General features: G+C 36.9%; 1 protein-coding gene and 1 long non-coding RNA gene across 3 annotated transcripts in view; one reads left to right on the forward strand and one right to left on the reverse strand.

Annotated features, from left to right (window-relative positions):
- LOC149151001 (inositol-pentakisphosphate 2-kinase-like) overlaps positions 1–19,010 on the forward strand; it is a 153,490-nt gene that overhangs the window by 68,624 nt on the left and 65,856 nt on the right. For both annotated transcript variants that reach the window (XM_089440359.1, XM_089440358.1), the window contains exons 2-3: positions 1,701–1,836; positions 9,706–9,918. In XM_089440359.1, coding sequence (XP_089296485.1) covers positions 1,735–1,836; positions 9,706–9,918 — 315 coding nt within the window. In that variant the 5' untranslated portion in view covers positions 1,701–1,734. The remainder of the gene's footprint in view (positions 1–1,700; positions 1,837–9,705; positions 9,919–19,010) is intronic.
- LOC149151002 (uncharacterized) overlaps positions 1–19,010 on the reverse strand; it is a 113,276-nt gene that overhangs the window by 24,891 nt on the left and 69,375 nt on the right. The gene's annotated exons all lie outside the window — the stretch shown is intronic.

Consider the following 19,010-nt stretch of genomic DNA (forward strand, 5'->3'; position numbering starts at 1 on the left):
GCTGTTTAGCCAAGTAAACCAATGTTGTTTAGCACAAACAATTCCCAAGCGAGAATTCTAGCCTATCTTTCGGTGGAATTCGAGTGCCACTCTAAGAGGGAATTTCTGAGCTTATCAGGAAGGAATTTCACTAGAGTTCGTGCGGCAGCTCAACTCATTTTTCAGCGAGTTCGAATTTCCAGGAGGACGTAAGAGCAAAATCGTACCACTGAGCTGGGGGAGTTTCAAGGGGGTATTTTGGTCAGAGGATTTAGGAGAAATTTCACTAAGGGTGGACCAACAATTGTGGAGAATTTCAAGGCTGGAAGTTGTTGTTCCAGGGAGAGCCAAATTCATCATTTTGGGCCTGCATAGAAGTGTCACTGGGCAGAATTCGTGGGTTGGATTCTTCTCTCTTGTGCCAGATTTGTGAAGAGATTTCTCTCGGTTCTTCTAGAGGGAAATTACAGGGCCATTCTACAACTGATTGAGGAGGGATAAGTGACATATTCAACAGTTGTAGTTTGCGGGGGACGTAGTTTCTGCCAGGTAGGGCATAGCACCAAATTTGGGTAATTCGGGGAGGTCAGAATTAGCCCAAATCCTTTCTCGGTTTTGTTGGACTAGCCACGAGGAGTATACTTGCAATTTGCAGAATTTTTGGAGTGTCGATGCTCCAAACAATAGAATTATTTGGCAGCAAGCTGGGAGGAGTGAACTTAAATTTTGGGTCTTTGGTGGTCAGTAAAATTTGCCCAAACCCTTCTTGGGTTTTTCTGGGTTTTTTGTGGAGAGCTCAAGAATGATTTGGCACAATTCTTTGAGCACTTTTGGAGGCTCAAACAGGGGTCTCTTCCAGCTAGTAGTTGTTGATAATTGACACCATTTTCTGGGTTTTCCGAGTGGTTGGTCTGGGGCAGATTCCTTTCTGGGTTTGGTTAAGTATTTTTGGGAGAAGCTATAACTGCATTTTCAGGCGATTCTAGGCACCATAGAGGGTCATTCTCAACATTTCTAGTACAACAATAGTTGCCAATTTTTGGGTCTGCGCAAAAGGCTATCGGGCCGAAGTTTCCTAGCTCTTGGGGTCATCTCTTCCACCTAGGTTTGCTCCAGCTTGTTTATGCAAGCCCAGGTGTACTTGTTCCTTGCTATATGTACTCCTTACAATTCATAACTTAATAAAATGGCTCAACTTATTTGCCCGGTTTCATGGTGTTTTAATGGTGCAAGCGATTTTGTGATTTTATTTGCTATAGCCTAGTTCATGTGTCTGTTATTAGTTGTAAAATTCAATTTGGAACATAACAAATATGGAAACAAACCCCATGTTGGAAATCTTAGTTACATAATGATATTAGAACTAGCTGCATTCTTACACTTTGGTAAGAAAAACACTGCTCAGTTTTCCATTTTCAACATGTACAACTATGTTGAATTGGTTGGTCACCAATTATTTGTTGAAATAGAGTATTTATGTGATGATGCATCCATGTTTCAGTGCTGAAAGCCATGGTTTTTATTGTGTTAAATGATAAATCCCCATTATATTTGGCAAAACTTGATTTAATTGATGTATGGTATTTTGTTGTGTATTGTTACATTCGTTTATTTTGTTTTTGATGAAAATTCTACGTTAAAGATGTGTTATAAAGCTAATCTGATTAGAAAGAAGTGTTTTTCTTTAAAAAAAGCTGTTGATATGCTTCAAATATTTGCAGGTAAATTGAAAAGAGTATTCAAGTGCGAATAAATATGTTGTCCCTTTCAGAGGCAAAAAATGCAGAGGAGTGGGACTACAAAGGCGAGGGTGCAGCTAATGTAATTGTGCTCTACTGTGGTACATCGCCAGTTTTTGTATGGATCATACTTCCATCTTCTCAAATATCATTTATATTTTTCCATGTTTTTGCTATGAAAATGATCATAAATTTTATATATGAATCCATGATGTCATTTTTAACATCATTTATATGTTAGTTTTGACCTTCGAGATGGATGTCTTGTCAGAGTTTCATGAAAGACTATGGCATATAATAATGCGGTGAAGAGAGAGTAATGATACTTAAGTTGTTTTATTCCACATTGTAATGTTGTGATACATATGTGAGATAGAGAGGCTATGTTATGGTGAGTTGTGTAATGTCGAAGAACCTATGTTGCACTGCCTTTGGGGATGGGAGGAGGGCGGAGATGAGCGGATGAGTTTCCGGTACGGATAGAGCACACCCCCAAATTTTCCAAGGGATGACATGGTGAATTTAAAATAATAATAATAATAATATTTATTATATATTATAATAATAATAATAATAATAAATATTATTATTATTATTTTAAATTCACCATGTGCATAAAGATAAATAATAAATAATAAATACATCATTGCAACATAATTATAATTATTGAACTAGCCAAGAAATCTGAAATTCATGTTAATAATTACAAAACCAAATACATAATCTCAAATCTCAAATTCAAGTTGAAGTTTTTAGTTGAAGGATGTTGAGTCAAGAGCAGTGTTGAGTAAGTGAACTGTTCTCCTAGTGTGACACATGATAGTTAGTTGGAGGGTATCCATCTATATGACGGTCCAAATGGCCTAGCGCTAAAACACTAACTCTTGCTAGTTTGACCTTTCAATGACCTAATTTGTCTTGCCATAAATGTCAAATCAAAAACCTGGGTTGAATTACTAGAGCTAGTTGTCTTGCTTGTTATTTTTGGTCAAATCCAAAAGCAGATTCAGTTTTACTATTCTTGGTTGACATTCTTGCATGTAAACTAATTCACCTTACTATCCCAGTTGGCAAGCATGCTAATTTTGTCAAAATCATACCTTGGCTCAAATTCCTAATATTGCCAATCTCAACACCTAAATTGACCTCTCTGTTGTTAGATTTGTCAAATAAAAGCCAAGTTTGACTGGTCAACCACACTAGATATTTTCCTAATCCTGTGAAAGCAAAAAGGGCCTTTCTTACAACCACTGCTACTAATCTGCCCAAGTTGAACAAATTCAAATTCCTGGGCATAGTTAGCAAAGATGCAAAGTGTGTTAGAGCCTTAAACATAGTGTGGTTTCTTTACATCAGCTTGAGATGTAAATCAATCTTGAATTTTGGTTTATTATTCTTAGACAAAGTAAGTGTAAAGAACAGTTTTGGAAACATCGATCTTAAGAGGAAATGCACTGAAATGAGTCATTGTTGGGAGCATTTACTTCACACAAGAGGTTGCATTAAAAAATAAACATCCATACAACCTTCACTGTTTGAGGAAAGCTATCCAAACAGCAAAGTAAATCCAGTCAAAATCGGGTCAGACATATCATTTTGTCCTTGGGGACAGCGAAACAGTACTCGAAAAGTCCCCAAAATTTGTCTGGGACAGATTGAGAACGACTTGGAAGTCCCCAAGTCCCCAATGAAGTCTCCAAAAAATTGGGGACGTTCCCAACCCCTATAAAAGTCCCCGGTATGCCGGAATGTCGGGTATGAGGGATTTTTTGTTGGGGATGGGTCCCCATGCAACATAGCAAATAACCTTCTATATAATCACCAAACTTAAGCTAAGATATAACTCATAATAATATAATAATATCATTGCACCTTTATTACAAAATGTGACATTATGACAAAAGGACATCGAGTACACTAATAAACCCTTAATCAATATTATATTTGTTGGCCATATATTGCCTATATTATGAGTCATTACCCAAGATGATAATATTGGTGTCAGGGGATATTATTGTGATAATTTTATCTTTTGAATTTTTTGTGATAATTTTAGTAATTATCATGATTCAATGGGAAGTTTCACCCTTGTCTGCGTCATTCTCACGTTATAGCTGGATTCTTGGTCTTTTGACCCTCATTTTGCAAAAGTGAGTTAAGGGATTGAGCTCCGCAGATATTGTGATGATTTTCCATCGAGCAAATGAGGGGGAGTCCATTTTTTTCATTGCCATGATTCATATCATTAGATTCATAATATTTGTTTTGGTTTGATTTTGTAATATCTTTTTAGGACATATTACTAGGGATAAATGTCATACTTTATTATTGGTGTGTGATGTACCTGTTACCCACCAAAAGTGGGTGACCCCATAGGAGAATTTGTTCTCCCATCATCTCTTCCAGCCAACCACCTAGCAGCCCCTGGCAACAACTACTAGCCGATGACGATGTGCCATTCATATCTCCGCCACTTACATCAATATTATGTTTCCTCGCCCATTTGACTGGAGCACATGTTTGAAGGTGGGCTTCTGATCAAAAGGTACTTTATTCATTTTGTAATTGGGTGCTTATGCTTGTTTGTATTTGGGTATTTGACATGGATTACATGGTGACCTAGAAGAAAGAGGGGTTTTGACCATGATCTTGTTCCCTCACCTTCAATGGGGGGTTAATCTTTCATCATAGTCTAGTGGGACTTCTCCTAATGACCCAATGGGTATAGGAGGGGCACTACTTGGGAAACTTTGATTGAGATAACATGGTCCCATCTCTCCCTATTCCATACTTACCACTTTCCATCTTACATTATAAACCCACATTATTCACGAGATGATGCACTTGGACTAGTGTGCCCAACCCGAGGCCCATCTCGACTCTTTCAAATTTATGAGCGAAGGTAAGCTCTGGGGTAAGAGGGACAGGATGACATAGAAAGGTAGGAACGGAAAGAGCGCGAAAGGTGAGTTTGAATACAAGCCACGTAAATGATGAGGGACCCACGTATTCCATAGTGTATGCTTACGTCACGCCAGAAGGTGATCCCCGGGTGTATGGAAAGGAACAATTTCGTGAAAGCTCCGGGAAAAACCTCCAGGCTATGTGGTAGAATAAGGAAAGAGCGCATGAAATTGTTGATGGCCAAAAATGACCTCATCATCACTGTCTAAAGCTAGATTCTTTTTACAGCAAAAAAAAATAGTTAGGGTTTCTTTTTCTAGGGATTTACCAATCTAAGTCTCAAGTAGGGTTTACGAATCCTAGATACCAAAAAACTTCAGGACGTTACAGATTGTAAAATGTACAAACCCTAGATTCTTTACAGTCATCAAAACCAACTGCAAGCATGCTGTTAGCTGAAAAATCCTAATCATACCATTGACATATCCATTTCATTTCTTAATCTAGCCTTTATATGCAATGATCTTCTTGGTATGCTACCAAATTATCAATATGTTACTGCCTCTAGTCTATACTTATGCAAACCCTTTTACCATTTTCAAATGATCATCACTAACACAAAATTTGTACATATGTTTGTGACCTTACCTTTTTCATTGTAAGGATTTGGTCCTTTGACTGCTCAACATTCGTCAATGAAGGTATCTCGACTCCTTCAACCTTTGAGAGTTTGTTGAGCTACTTTCAAACATGTCAACTTCATAAATGTCATTCCTTCCTTTATTATGTAAAGGAATGAGATCTAGGTAACGTCACTGCTTCATGTACTGAAATTGTAGAGAAAACTTCAAGTCACAGTTTTAAAGATTGAACTCCAATGCCACTATCTTCAAACTCGTCCATTGTGGTCGTAATAAACTCAGCAGATGTTGCTTTGTATATCTTCATGTCTTAGATTAGGATTTGTATTATTTTATAAGGAATATTGTTGACATAAGAAGTCCTTTCTTCTCTCTTGCCTTGACCTAGTGAATACCTTGGAAGCATTTCTTCCCACGAATATTCATGAAACCCTAGGTCTAGCACAAGTCTTTCTTAAGTCTCTCAAAGAGAGTGAAGAGCCTTTTGGAAGTATTAAATCATCACATATAACTTTTTTGAGAGGTCCTACCTCATCCCTTGGAAGTCTTGATCCTAGGCATAATCATTATCATTGAATCTCCCTAACCCTAGGTCTAGGTCTTCCACATAGGTGTTTCTAGGAGATACCTTAGCTTCTTTGGAAGCATTGAGCCCTAATTGAGCCTCTCCTTGAATGGGCCTTGGAAGTCACTTCATACCTTGTCATTGATCCTATCATTTCGGGTGATTTCCCTCATACCCGAACTCCTCCCATCGGTGAAAATCCATAAAGAGTAGGGGACACTGACTGAGGTGACAATGGTCTTTGTTCCATTGTTATCATTTGGTCTAGTATTTGTCCCTTAGATACCCCTCCAAGGACCCTGCTAGATTGTGTGGCAACAAGCAACTCGATCTCATTTGAAGAACAAATAAAGCAAGTTCGATCTCTCAAGAAAGGAGGAAAATCAACGACAACAAAAAAGGGAAGAAGTCAAAGTCAAGGAGAGAGAAAGCAAGGTCAAAGGAGAAGGAAATATGCCCTAAAAACTCCCACACATGTGATATTTTAGAGTTGTAGGAAGGCCGAAAATCGCAGGAGGCCGAAGTTCTGTTGCAAGAACCAAAATCTGAAGTTTGACCAGTTCTGGAAGGGTTTGGCCATCGTTGACTTGAGGATACTTTGAATTGTTGGAAAAGCTTCGAAGGAGGGCTGACTTGGGGCTTGTGAGTGGACTTGGTCTTTGATTTCTCATTTGATCTGATTTTATAAGAAGAGAATAAATTATTTCTAGGTTTTCCTTTTGAAGGGGTTTTGCCCTGGCTTGGAGCCTATATCTTGTGTCCATTGTCTTTTATGATCTTGATAATTTTTTTATGGAAAGAATCTAATAAAGAATAATAAGAAGCTAACTTAAGTTCACAAGTAGTTATCAAGGATAGGAGAATTGTTTTAATTTTTGCTCTACTTGATTCTCCAACAAGGAAGGGGTCATCTCAAGATAACAACCTCTCAACAAACATGACATCATACGACACATGTGGGATGTCCAAGGTGAGAATCTAATGAAGTGTGGTACATGTGGTTCGTCAACTAGGGTAGTCATCAAATAAAATATTGTGGTCAATGCCACATAAACCTATAACCACCTATGCCACCTAACACAATGGCATAGGACAAAAGGGTCACATTTTATATATACATATATCAAATTAGTGAATTATTACAAATACAAAAATGAAATATAGACAAAGATTCAAATTTCTTTAGAATTTAGAAACTGAAACAATTATAATTGTACATGATGATGATACAAATTCAGTCATACTACTAGTGCATATAATCAAAACAATAGCGAGTGCAATCCATCTCTAAACCAAAAATACATCAACAAGGAGTCTCTAAATGGCCTCTAGAGTCCAAAAAAAGTCATGCTACAAACCTACAACAAATAACTAGATATCATCAAAATCATTGCCTATATTGGGATCCAAGAGCTCCAAATCTGTGATTGAAATGTGTGAGAATCCCTTCTAAGATTGGTTAATTGCCCTTACCTACACTTGAAATCCTCTCAAAGCTCAAAAACCTTGACGAAATGCATGAAAATGAAGGCAAATTCGGCTTTAAGAGTGTGCGGCTTTACTTTTTAGAGGACACGTGTTCGAAAATCATGACATGAGTAGCGCTTGTGTTTGACATAAGTTTGACTTGTGTCTTGCAAATAGACACAAGTCAAACTCGTGTTGGACATGTGTTATTCACATGTCGTGTCCCACATGTGAAATACAAGACACTGGGGTGGTGGGGGGGTTAAGGCTGTGTCATGTTTCTTAGGTAACCACCATAACAACTCGCGACCTTGTGTAACATCCTCCTACAAGTTCCCATATATCTCAACAAACTCCCATGTGTGGCCCAAAGGGGGATTATCATGGATGTGTGAAAGTAATATGTCCAATTGGGCAAGAAAGCCATCTCTAAGTGGTCCATGTGGCAATTGTGATGATGTTGCATCCTCGTTATTGCCCAATGCATTGTCACATATCCCATTGTAGTGACACATATCCTAAGGAAGTACACATATCCCAAGAAAAATGGCATGGATCCCATGTTGGTGGATATGGCCAAATGTAGGTACACAAATCCTAATGCAACATCATGAATTCCAATGCAAGGTGCCCACTTGTAGTGGTGGGTCCAACTTCTTGATGTGCCATCAACTGGTATACCCTTAGTGATTTCTTCCAACACAACATAATAAAGGTTAGTTATAAGATTTGCTAAGTTTTACCATGGGACAACAATAATTAACACTTATACATGTGGCACGTCCTTTGATAAAGTGTATTTCCCAAGTTCCTGAGTAAAAGGTAGGTGATGTAATGGATAATTTAATGAAAGGTGAAGGGAAAAGCTTCATGTGATGACCCTCAAAGTCATGTAATTATGCATAGGTCTTATATTTTTTTGATCACCAAGCTTTCAAGAGATAAGAATTTCATGCATTGAAGCCTTTAAAGAGGGAACTTAGCATTGAAGTTCCTTTCCTCTCCTCTGCACTGATTCTTGCTACCCTTTTGCCATTTTTCTTTAAGTGGCCATTTCATTGAACAAGTCCCTTTTGCTTTAGATATCCATAGACAACCATGGGGCTAAGGTGCAATGACCTCATAGTGAGGTGGCATTTGCTCAAGCTTTACATTTTGATGGCTTTTAACATTATCGACTCTCCACCTCTTAGCCTTTCTTTTGGCTTAAATGGCTTAGGTTTTTCCTCTTTTAGGCCTTTTTTGGTAATCTTTAATAAATCAACATGAAAGGGGATAGCATTTTATAGATGGGATGGAGTGAAGGATGAAAACATAAATTGGTAAGTATGGTTGGGATGTGGAAGACACTATGTTAACTAGTTTCCTAGTAGTGCAAACTAACTCAAGAAATAACGATATTTCTAAAAGAAAATCATGACCCCAATGGTACGACAAGGAAAATAACAAAAATATAATGTTATGAAGTGTCATTGGATTTCATTTAAGTTTTACCACATTCATAGGAAGACCCAAAAGTTATAGCACCACATCCAAGTAACAACATATGCATGGAATATCAAAATAGAGCATGTTGAAACCCAACTGTACTATCCATAAGTCCATCTGTGAATTTGAGAGGTGAGCATGGAGCATCTGATATACCACAGCTGAAGTGGCATAATCATGTCTGATGGAGAAATCGAGAGGTTCAACTACTTGAGTCTGGAGAGTTTGGGCAAGAAAGGTCATGAAATCAGCAACAATACACCCCCTTTAGGGTGTCTCTAAGGTAGTTACCCTTTGGGGGTTAACATCCACAATAAAATTCCAGTTTTGGGAAAAAGGCAGTCATGCTAATCCTGGTGAGTGTAAAATGGCTTTCTAGTATGAGAAGAGATTGTATGCTTATTCATTTGATCCCATGGCCTATTCTATGGTGTTGGCAATTTGACTAAAGATTCTGTTTTTATTTCTTACTAGTTATAATTCTCATGGGTAATGTTAAATTGCGTTGTCATCCATCTCATATATAAGGTGAGCTTTGACACGTTTGATGTGTAATGGCTAGGGCTTGTTGGACAATTTCTATGTTGGAGGGTTTGTTGTTCTTAGGATTGATCACATGCCACATACATTGTAGCACTTTTCATTCTTTTGGATACAATTCTTCCTTTAACTATTAGTATGAACAAGAGATAGTACACAGGAATTTTATACAAAAAAAGTTGGCTGCAAAAGCCACCACAAGCACTGTCTAAGCTCTAACACAGGGCTTGTTACACGCCAAAAATGCACATTACCCTAACACTGGTCCCTTGGGCATACATATAATATAAAAGTCCAATGTATATTGTTTAATTTTGTAGAAATCCATATATTTAGATACTTCTTGTGGAAACCTATATTTTTACACTTGTCTTTCTTGCAGGTTGGAAAAGTACTACGTGTAAAGAAGGCTCCTCTAAAGTATCTCAAGGATAGTCACTTAAGAAACAAGGCTCCTGTTTTATCAGTTGAAGAGCAATCAATATGGTCAGGTTGGAAGGAAGTTGTTGAAGCAAACTCTAAGGAAATTCTGGCCCAAGCATATGTACAACATGTCATTGGTCCATTATTAGGTGCTGACTATGTTGATCCAGGGGTATGTTGTGTGCCAGTCTTACTTTATGATTATTTTATAAACCACAAAAAATGATTGCTAGATTGTTGGTCACGTTTTCTGTAACCTCAAAACCCTCCTTATTACACCTAATCAAACTGTTTCATAAGTTCCTCCGACTGCTGTTTTCTATTCTTTTTCTATTGATGAAGGTGTCATCAAAGTTTGATTTTTTATTTATCCAAGAAATTACATCACTTCCAAGGTAAAAAACATGACCTGATGTTGATTTTTTGCCATCAACTTCTCCTGCTCAGTTTGTGTCCAAAAATCTGCTCAACCTGAATTGTTTTTTAAAAAGCAATTCCAAAATGCTAAGTACCTTTGATAGACCTCACTACACTCTTTGTTGCATTCCAATGCAGCATCTCGGGACATTAAAAGATCTTCACAAAATACCTGCTGCAAAGTTTATATTTGATTTGGTTGTTGTAAGATGAATCAAACACCCTAAAACTTGATAATATGTTGTTTCATTTACCACGGCTGACATATTATCTTTTGAAAGTTTCAATTTTACCTCCAATGGTGTCTTATTGGAATTGCAATTTTCTTTCCTGAACTTCTAAATCAATTCTAGTGGCACTTTGTTTGAGATATAAATATCCTAATCTCTTTGCCACTGAACTTCAATTCCTAACCAATAATATAAAAATCCCAAAATTTCATATCAAAAGCTTTAAAGTTTACACATATTACCTTTTTCTTCAACAATCAATTTGGTACTTTTACCTATGATTATCAGATTATCAATGTAAAGTACCATGACAATGATTTCACCTTCCTTTGATTTGAAATAAAGATTGGGATTTGAATCAGTTCTTTTAAATGCAATGGATGCAATAAATTGGTCAAACTTGCATATCATGCTCAAGGTCCTTGCTTCGAATTGTACAATACTTTGAATGGTTTGTGTGTTGAAATTTTGTTGCTATGGTTGGTCTTCATACTTTATATTTTAGGCCTTGTAATGTATAAAGAATTTGTAAGACATATTATTCATGTCATTTTGATTATTTAGTGTTTGAAAGAATTATTGTAAGACATGTTCTTCATGTCGGATTTAAAAGAGAAAATTTTGAAATTTTAATTTTGAATTTTTTACTCCAAAATAGTCAAATTGGCCTTTCCTTAAGTCAAGTCAGCCCTAGTGAAGAGGCACACCCATTTGCGAAGGAAGAACACTATATAAAGGCATTTGACCTCCTCCACAAAGGCACCATTCAACAGGTTGACCATGCGTATGTCAACAGTTCCAAGAAGCAGAGTACATGACAATGGACAATTTTTTTTTTTGAAGTCATTATCATCATACAACTTCCAATGTATCATTGTAATCCCAACTTCTGCAGCCTTGTGGGCCTTCATTGTAAAAATGATTAGTATAATTATTGAGCCATGTAACAACACCTAGGTAAGCCTATGATTCTTCTCAAAGGATTTCACTCTAGTGAGTTTTTTAATATCTCCAATTACTTGTGTTTCTAAACATGATTAATTGGCAGAGTTTTTCTTCTAGATATACCCCAAAGCTAGGGTGGAACTCATTGATAAGGTCTTAGGTGAGTCCTAATGTTATTGAGTTGATGTATTTTTATCATACTAGATCATGTCTTTTGTGTCACGGAATTTGGTTAGGTCTAAGGGGTTTGTGTCTATTGTAAATTCCCCTTCTAAGGGTTGATTATTGTAATACCTTGATGTAAAAAATGTGTCTAGGGATATTTTTGGTGAATGGTTCCTCATAATTAGAACACCATTACCAAAGTATTTTTAAACCCACTTTGAGGGTGGAAAATGTGTAATTCCCCTCTAGAGTCTTTTAATTAGTTTTTCTGGCAAAAATAAAAGAAAATAATTAGCCAAAAAATTAATTAAATTGTGTCAAAAATTAATTTGAGAGAAATTAAATTCTCTCCAAGTGGAAAATTATCAAAAGTCCCTCAAAAATTCGTGGGTCCAGAAGAAATTAATTTTATGAGGTCCTCCATCAAAGGAAAAGTCAAATTTTCAAGAAAATTAAACCTTTGGACCATGGTGGTTGAGTCAAGGATCATTTTTCAAGGAAAAAGGTTGGAAAAACTATTTTTTGGACTGGGATCAAGGCCTTCATCAACAAATTCGATTTTTTTCCAGATCAAGGGACATGATTTAATTTTGGCATGGATCAAGCAACAACTAGCTGTTATTATCTGGGATTAAGTCAAACTAGCCATTATTTTCCACTTGGAGGGGTTTGATCCTCTCATTATCTATGTAAGGAAGCTAAAGAGCTCCTCATGGTATCAATGCACTCATCAGAAAATCATTCGATGTATTGAGCTAAGCTCTGCTGGAATATTCTTTAATAAAAGTCCCTGGGGTTTCAATTCAATGTAACGGTTGGTATGATAATTTACATATATTTCTAACAGTATATGCCTGTCCATTTAAATTCATTCCTATTTAAATTCATTTCTAACATACTGTATTTACAATTTCATAAAATTTCATTTCTAGCAGAATGTACAGAATATACCTTCCAATTTATGACTAAACAAATCAAATTAAATGTATGTACTTACCTGGTTTTTCTGAGTTGGTGTCGGTTCCTGGATGATGTTGGATGATGTTGTTCTCCGGATACCAAACCAACCAATTTCCTCCCAGCCTGTCTGGGATCGGTCTTTCCGGACCCCAAACCCAAAAGGCTTCAAAAGTGAAACCTTTTGGCCCCCGTGCCCAAAACTTCCAAGAACCGGTCTCAATTTTCCTAGATCTATATCTGGAGCCCCAAAGCTCATTCGTTATTTCACATTCCTCTCCCAGATTCTTCATTTGCTTCCTTCCCAAATTTCCATCCCGCAATCTCCATCTAATCATCCCCCCCGTCCTTCTCCTTTTAGATTTTCTTATATAGGAAAGGATCCTTCCCTCCGAAGAAATCCCACCCTTTTTTCCTCCAATCATCCTTGTCCTTATCCTTTTAAAATCCCATTACTCTAGTCGGTTGTCTTTATTGTACATTGAATTATATTTTTATTTAAATATATAATAAATGGTATTTTGATCTTTATCGCTTCAACCGACTTTGGGAAGAGGATCTTTTTTTTTTAAAAGTACTTAACATGACATGCCAAAGGATAAGTTAATTAACTTGGGCCTAATAATATTTATTTATTTATTATTTAATTAAATGTTATTAATGAAAATGAATTAATATATTATAAATAAGGTATTAATTAATTATTTTACTATTTAATTTATTTCCCATACATAAACACTTCATATAATTAAATTGGTATGAATACTACTACAGTGCTTTCAATAATTAATTCATTTTTTTCTTCTACTTGGGAATTTTCATAATAAGTTAGTATGCATACTAGCGCAGTGCATGCAATGCATGCATATGTAGCTATCATATGCATGCCTCGTATACATGCTAATATTTTTATGTTACTTGTAAGTTGAAATGGGTCGTTACATTCAAGGTGTCTCTGTCTTGATGATCCATGTTATGCGTTGAATAATTTTTATGCTCTAATTGTGCTTATTGACGAAGATTATAGTTCCATAGCTAGTGGTTGGATTATCTATTAGCACATGTTTCTTGCTTTAGGTATTGGGCTAGAATAAACACATTGAAGCTGGTAGATCTAGCAAGTATCTCTAGATCTCTAGTCTATTTGTGTGAATCGAACCCCTTTGGAACTAATAGTCTATCTTTTGTGTAGAGATCTTCAGGTATTCAACCCTTGGGCATTGCCCAAGTACATGGACTTTGAGGTGACCACACCTTGTTTGGACTCTGAGCTTATCTAATGATTTGTGGTGCAGGGTTTTGGCTAGTACATTAAATCAAAACTATTTCATTCATCTATCTTCGATTTCTTCTTGGGTTAAAAAGATTTATTTGCTGTGTTGCATGGGTACCTGCACCCGGGGGTGAGGTTCTCGAACCCGTCCCGGGTTCCCGCACCCAAGTACCAGATTCGGGTACGGGTTCTTCCCAGACGAACCCAGAAGAACCGGGTTCTTCCATGAAGAACCAGGTTCTTCAAAAAAAAAATTTGGGTTCTTTTCCTTTAACGGGTTCTTGGGTTCTTCGGGTGCTTGGGTTCTTGGGTTCTTCGGGTTCTTCGGGTTCTTGGGTTGGGTTCTTTGGGTTCTTCGGGTTCTTTGGGTTCTTCATAAAAAAACTATATTAAAAATTTAATTTTCAAATAATTTTTTTTTATTGAAATTAAAAAAATAACTTATAACAAAGGTAAAACTTATAACAAAACCTAAAAAACCCTAAATCAATTCTTGTAAATCAATTTGGAATGAAACATTCTTCCACGGTCCTTACCATCAAAACCTGTGTTGCACGGGTACCCGCACCCGGTTTTTTAAGTTTTTTACAAGTCTTGTTTTTTAAGAATTCTTGTAAATCAATTTGGAATGAAACATTCATTCCCAAGCCAAATAACCATCAAATTATAAACTGTAAATGCACACATACAGGTTCAGAAATTTTCGGTCAAATAGAAAGTAGGATTGAGACCAGCCATAAGCTGTAATCAGCTGATGCTGTTAAATGGCAAAGGGCTATTTTGGACAATGGCTACATTAAGTATCAAAATCTGCCAATTTCTCACAGCATTCCGATAACATCATGTTAAGATTAAAACTAGGAAAATATGCCTAAATCATATATGGTCTCTACAGACTTGTACACCAAGTAATCTTTAAAAACTGCGAAGATGTTTTATGTTTAGATAATTAATATTCAGGCAGAGCTTCGCACTCAAAGACAAACTATCCCTCAAGCCATCAGATGGCTGCTGTGCATTTTATTGGGAAACAAAAACTGATAAGCGTGTTTTGTGGAAGGGTAAGGCTGCCACTGTTTTTGGGATTGTTTTACCATAGAGCACACCATGCATGGGGCAGGTGGATGATTAGACATCAAGAAAATTCTAGACCACTATCAGGTTGAGAAGAATCTCCTATGAAAAAATTGTGTTTTTATATGGGAGAGACTAAACATTCAAAGCAAAGTTACAACATCAAGCTCCAGCCAGAATGAGCAATTTCAATAAGGAGAGAAGCTGTCTTGAAATTAGAGTAGGAGGCAGAAATGCTAACACTCCTTGGCTGTGTAGGAGGAAGGGTCTATACGACCACAGCCTGATTCATTGATAGGCATCCTTGCAAATGAACCTATGCTGCATAGTTATTTTAAAGCCTGTGTGTGACAAAATCTGTCCCAAGTTTCATCAAAATAGCTGAGTCTAACATTTATCCTAGTATGTATTTTGAATTTTCAGTTTTAGTAGTAGCCTTGAGCTCTCTCACATAGCTGTCACAGTGTCATGGTTACACGGAAAAGATTCAAAAGAACAGTTTTTTGGTGATAAATTTTGAAATTTCAACGTCAATGTTGAATGTTGAATGATGTGCATGTTTAAATGATTATCATTAAAGTTTTCTTGTTTAAAGTTGAAAAAATATACAAATTCAAATTTCATATATATTATTAATTATAAATTTATAATTTATAAAATATAATTATTAAAATTTAATATTATTATATTACCCGACGAACCCACGCACCCTGTTTCCAAAAATGCCGTCCCCGTCCCCGCACCCACATTTCCTGGCAACATAGTTTATTTGCTAATTAGAGCTAAAATTAATTTGTGCAAATTGTAAATTAGTTGTATATTATTTTCTAACCCTTGTACACATTTTTTCTACTAGCCCTTGTGTATATTTGACTATCTTGTGCATATTTTTGTATATATATAATATGGGTTGTCTAGATTTAGGTTCTAGTTGTTAGTATTTTGTGCTTAGATACTTTTTGCAGGCAAAAACCCCATTAATCTGAAGAGGAGACAAGTTACTTCGATGATCTAAAGTATTCTAGCTAAGCTGCTGGGGTTTTAAGTGTTTCTTCACTTGTTTGGACCAACGTCCCCCAATCTAAAGGGCCGCAAGGGGTTTCTTGGTGCCTAGGACTAAATCTAGGCTACCCATGTGCTAGAAGTGGAACAATTTGCTCCAAGAGGTAGCTGCAAGCCCTATTAGGGGTAGTTTCATTTGCAAATTAAGGGTTTGACAAGGGTTTATCTTTCAGAAAATTGCAGACAATTTTTTGGTGGGTATAATTACATTTTTAGCATCAATTCTAACTTGTTTTCCAGTGCAGGCTTGTTGAAGAAAGGTTTGAGGGCCGAAAATTCTGAATACTAGTCCCATTGAGGCAACCGCAACCCTAGAGAGGCTAAACTAGCCTAAGCCGTAGGGTTTACAGGCAAGTTTTGACTAGCCGCAGAAGTTTGAGGCCAATGTGGCCTAGCCGCAGGCCAAATTAAGCTCCCTAAGGGAGTCCGCAAGCCCTGAAGGGCCAATTCTTTGTCAAAATTTGAGTTTCTCTCAAGGGTTTGTCATCTAAAGGTTCGGCAAGCAAAATTTTGCGACCTTAATCATTAATTTGAGCTCAAAATTGACCTCTCTCCTTGTTTGAAGGTGGTCACAAGGAATTTCAAGGCATATCTTTGTCTCTGTGGATCCGCTTCCAAAAAGCATCCTTGCTCAAGAAAACCTATATATAAGAAGGAACTCAACCTGATTTGAACACATCAAGCAAGTTCGATCTCCTCAAGAAAGAAGCTAGAAGAGGACAAGGATAAGAAGAAGAAAAGCAAGATCGAAATTTTTGGATCTCTTTCTTTCTCGTGTTAGGGTTTCTAAAGTTGCCAGGAAAAGTTGAGTTGCTGAAAAGTTGTTTGGCAAGTTGAGTTGCTGGAAAGTTGTTGGGCAAGTCAAAGTGCTGAAAAGTTGTTGGGCAAGTCAAGTTGCTAGGAAGTTAGAGAAGAAACTATTGGGTTGAAGTTGTAGAAGAAACCGTTGGGTCGAAGTTGCAGAAGAAACTGTTGGGTTGAAGTTGCAGAAGAATCTACTAGGTCGAAGTTGCAGAAGAAACTGTTGGGTCAAAGTTGTAGAAGAAACTGTTGGGTCGAAGTTGCTGTGGTTGAAATTGTTGGAAAGAAAGCTCATCTAGGAGAAAGGTTGACTTGGTTTTGGAGGGGTCTTTGTCAAGTGTCTTAGGTCTTGGAATTCATCATTTGAAGATTCTACAAGAAAAGAAGAATTCTTGTGGGTTTTCCTCTTGTTGACCACTTTGTGTCAACGACCCTATAATAGTATACCCCTTTTTTTGCAAAAGGTATCTATCATGTTCGAGTGTTCGGATCATTCAAACTTTCATTATCAGTTGACAATTTGTTAAAGATGTAAACCCATTCTGCATGGTTATAATGTAAATGATCTTAGTAACACCATCATGTATGTAAAAATTTAGGTAAGCATAGTATTTTGATGGCGATTTCTAACTTAGGAGGTTTTTTGTCTCACTGATTCTCTAGACAAAAATGATCGGCAAAGTTTTTCCCTCCAACCTCACCCCAAAGCTAGGGTGGATTTTGTCGTCAAGATATTAAGTGAGTCCTAGTGTTTTTTATCGAGTCCTTGTAAAAGTAATTTGGGAATAATCCTAGCTAATTGGCTAGATTATTTTATTACAGATTACTTGGTCTACTAGATCATATTTTGTGTCGCAGAAATGGGTAAATGTTGAGGGTCTATAATGAACGGGTGTTCCCCCTTCATGTATTAAATTGTAAAATCTTCATGTAAAAAATATTTAGTGCATGGTCCCTCATAATTAGACACCATGGCTAAATATTAGAGGGTTGGAAAAATAATTAATCCCCTCGTCGGTGAATTAATTAAAATTTCTGGCAAAATTAAATTAAATCTTAAGCCATAAATTTAATTAATTTTGTGTCCTAGGTAAAATTAAATTCTCCAATGGTGAAATTCGTGGGTTTTAAAGAAGTTAATTTTTGGAGGTCCCTGACCAAGGGAATATTGAGGAAATCAAGAAATTTTGGACCCTTGGGCCTTGGTGGTTAAGTCAAAGTCAAATTTTTGAGGAAATTAACTCAAAATAATTAATTTTGAGTTAATTAAAAATCAATTAAATGATAAATTCGATTTTTCCTCAAAAATTAAATAATTTCGACGGTGATGATTAAAGATTAATTAAATCTTTATGAACAATCGAGATTAATTTGACAGGGATCAAGCCAACAAGTTGTTGGATATTTTACCTATAAGTTAGAGGTCAGTGTTAGTCTATCTTTTCATTTGATCTTCGAATCGTGTACTAAGCTCTCAAACTCTCTTGTATACTTTTTCGAAATTAATGCAAAAGTCTTTGGGGTTTCAACTGTTGGAATTTCTAAGTTGAACCCATTAGAAATTCTTCCTGTACTATTTCATTTAACTCTTCCTACTTGTTCAATTACTTAACAAGTCATTTACCATGTAAATACTGAAAATAAATACAAATACAGTATCAACACATACAGATCATCAACTAAAAGGAAACAAGCACACAAGTGACGCTGTTGTTATTGGACTAATGTCCTCGGAAAAATCCCAATGTGGGAAAACCGATGCATCTATTTAGAGGGTTTTATTATTGTGTAGTTTCAGAATACAACCTGGGTGCCAGAAAAATGGCTCACCCAATAGAGAATGCCCTTGGTAGTAGTACCTCTTAGTCGGAGACAGATATTTTGGCTAAAAACATTGGATGAATGATCCCACAGCAACAATGTAGCTTTTGCTGCTCTGCGTCACTCTGATAGGGACTGCGTCACCCTATCCGGCTCTCCAGCTCTCAGTCTGTCCCACGAAATGCTCCCAACGCTGCCTCTAGGCACTGCGTCAGCCTCTCTGGCCTAGCATCAACCTCTCTGGGCTCTGCGTCAGCTTCTGGAGCCTCTGCGTCAACCCCTGGACCCTCTGCGTCTCACACGTTGGCCCTCTCTGGCTCTACGCAGCTCTTGGCTGCCTCTGCATGGCCTCTAGCTGGCTCTGCGTCCCTCTCCCGGCTCTGTGCTGATCCTCCTAGTACTAACTCTGCCTCTCTGCTATGTATTCACTGCCCCTCAGCTACAACTCTGATCACTCACTCAATTTCCTCAGCAAACCCTGCCCCAGAAAATCGAGTTCTTGATCTCTCTTGGTGTGTT

Source organism: Pinus tabuliformis, chromosome 9 (genome assembly GCF_031772625.1).
Source record: "Pinus tabuliformis cultivar Carrire ecotype Pingquan chromosome 9, CPIR1, whole genome shotgun sequence".
In the NCBI taxonomy this organism is placed as follows: Eukaryota; Viridiplantae; Streptophyta; class Pinopsida; order Pinales; family Pinaceae; genus Pinus; species Pinus tabuliformis.